This window comes from Staurois parvus, unplaced genomic scaffold (assembly GCF_062004578.1).
Source record: "Staurois parvus isolate SC_StPar_1 unplaced genomic scaffold, SC_StPar_1.0 ptg000082l, whole genome shotgun sequence".
Classification (NCBI taxonomy): Eukaryota; Metazoa; Chordata; class Amphibia; order Anura; family Ranidae; genus Staurois; species Staurois parvus.
Window position 1 is genome coordinate 3,662,501 of NW_028317878.1, and position 2,500 is coordinate 3,665,000.

The 2,500-nt window shown below is 36.4% G+C and overlaps 1 protein-coding gene across 1 annotated transcript in view; it reads left to right on the plus strand.

The window, feature by feature from the left end:
- Positions 1 to 2,192, plus strand: part of HOXA13 (homeobox A13) — a 4,083-nt gene extending 1,891 nt beyond the window's left edge. Inside the window, exon 2 of the mRNA XM_089669893.1 lies at positions 344 to 2,192. Coding sequence (XP_089526019.1) covers positions 344 to 588 — 245 coding nt within the window. The 3' untranslated portion in view covers positions 589 to 2,192. The remainder of the gene's footprint in view (positions 1 to 343) is intronic.
- Positions 2,193 to 2,500: the final 308 nt, after the last annotated feature.

Consider the following 2,500-nt stretch of genomic DNA (forward strand, 5'->3'; position numbering starts at 1 on the left):
AGATAGATAGATAGATAGATAGATAGATAGATAGATAGATGGATGGATGAGGTTGTCTAGACCTTATGTCATTTTGTGATTGGTAACTATTGATATAACCATAAACCAAGTCTAGCCTTTAGCATGTGTGTTTGAATTCTAGCTAACAGACCAGGTGGAAGTGCTGTGATTTGTTAGTCCTTACTGGTCTTGCTGGTAAGGACAGGGACTTGGATTAGAACTGATCCCTCTGTAGCAGCCTGTCCCTGTGTGCATGCATCCCATGGACTGGGTAGCACAGTGCTGGTGAATGGTGGTGAATGGGAGTTTGCACACCCCAGTGACCTGTCCTTTCCCTTTTCAGACGTAGTTTCCCATCCGTCAGACGCTAATAACTACAGACGAGGCAGGAAGAAGCGAGTCCCATATACTAAAGTCCAACTTAAAGAACTAGAAAGGGAATATGCTACCAATAAATTCATCACTAAGGACAAAAGGAGGAGAATATCTGCAACCACCAACCTGTCAGAAAGGCAGGTCACTATCTGGTTCCAGAACAGAAGAGTCAAAGAGAAGAAAGTCATCAATAAACTGAAGACCACCAGTTAATAATGGTCGGATTACCTTTGGGAAGCGAGCAGGTTCTGACGTTTGGAACTCATCTATTCTGCCCCCCCAAATCACAAGGTCATCTCCAGGTCCTCTGAATATGGTTCTAAAAAACGATTGATGGGGGAGGGGAGGGTCAGGGAGAAATATTGCAATGTAATTATTTTGTGAAGGCCAGGACTCACATCTTGCTGGAGGTTAAACAGCGCTAAAACGACTTGTGGAATTGTTGTAAACACCCCAAAAAAATCAGAAAAAAAGGATCTCGATGAAGCATAATATGAATTTTGATTGCAAAGAAAGACATGTAGCCTTTAATCAAGAATCGTTTTAAATCGAGAATATCAGTAATAATTGCGCGTTGAACCTTGAAACCAGACTGCATGTTGAGTGACTGCTCAGGTAACTTATAGATGTATCTTTTACTGTATGCTTACACTATACATTCTGATATAAGAGGAGTGTCAATTTATGTCATTGAAGAATTGTACAGCTTTTTTTTGTGGGGGAGGGGGGTGGTAATACATTCATGATTTTCAAATATACAGCTTAGGGTGCTGAAGGCAGTATTTTTAAAATGCTGCTTCATCCTAACAAACTGTTGTGTCCATTTACAGCTCACAATTCTACATTGAAAGTGAAATATTTAAAATGCAATACAAATTGCAAATCAACCGGTTTTTACCTGTACAAAATTGGGAATTGGCAATGGACTTTTAAATGAAGCAATCCGGTTGTGTATATATATGCCTTTATAAAATAATACTGAAAAAAATCAGCGTAAGATATTTAAAAGCGGAGGGTTTTTTTTTCTAAGATTGGTATAAATTATCTTTTTTTTAAATGTGTAATTTCTTTATGGTTTGTATTGGGGCCGCAATAGAAAATGGTAGCCAGTCATTTCAGCACTTTTAAACGTAATCATTTATTTGAACATTTGTTTCTTCTTTACTCACTCTAAAATATTATCATGTAAATAATAAATTAGCGCACTGTGAACATTATTTGTGCACCATGAATTTTATTTTGCCTGATAATGTACATTGGTATTATAGTAAAAAAAAAATATAGATAACTGTGAATAAGCTGCATTTTGTATTGTGTGGAATAGTGAGATACAACTTAAATTACTGTGCTAGATTAACCAATATAATAGATCAATAATTTAGTTTAGTTAGTTGCCAAAAAATTTATATCAGGTAAATAAATAAAAATTGTACATATTGTCGCATTGGACTGAATCAGAATTATGGTCACGTCGGTAATGAAAAAGCATCTAGCTTTGGGAATCTAACAATTACATTACAGCTATTTTAAAGCTGTGGGTTTTTTTTTTTTTTTTTGCAAAAGCTATGTCGTTTGTTGAAAACGACTGGATTGGAAGGCCTTAAACCTTGACCTTGAAGAAAAGAGACAATTTGTGACCTTGACTTCTGACAGCTCATGAATAGGCATCTTTGGGATTAGTAGATCAATAGCGCCATCTGGTGTTCAAAGGCATATCTGCAATGCTGCTGGTGCAAAAACTATAATTGCTGGTTGATGTTAATGTCTGAACTTGTAACCTACTAATTCATATTAATTACAAGTTTTATTGAAGTTTATTCGGCTGTTGTGGTTTACTTGCATGACATAAAGTTTGTGCAATTGAAGAAAAGGAATTTTTGGTGTAATCTACATTTTGTATGATTAGAAAGGGGTTCTTAGCTGTTTGTTTTACCGAATATTTCTTTGGAAGGAACACCTTGGGTTGATTTACTAAAACTGGCGAGTGGAAAATCTGGTGCAGCTCTGCATAGTAACCAAGTAACTTCTCTTTTTTTTTTTGCCAAAGCTTAATTGAGCAAGTTGAAGTTAGAAGCTGATCGGCTGCAATGCACAGCTGCTCCAGATTTTGCACTCTCCAGTGTTA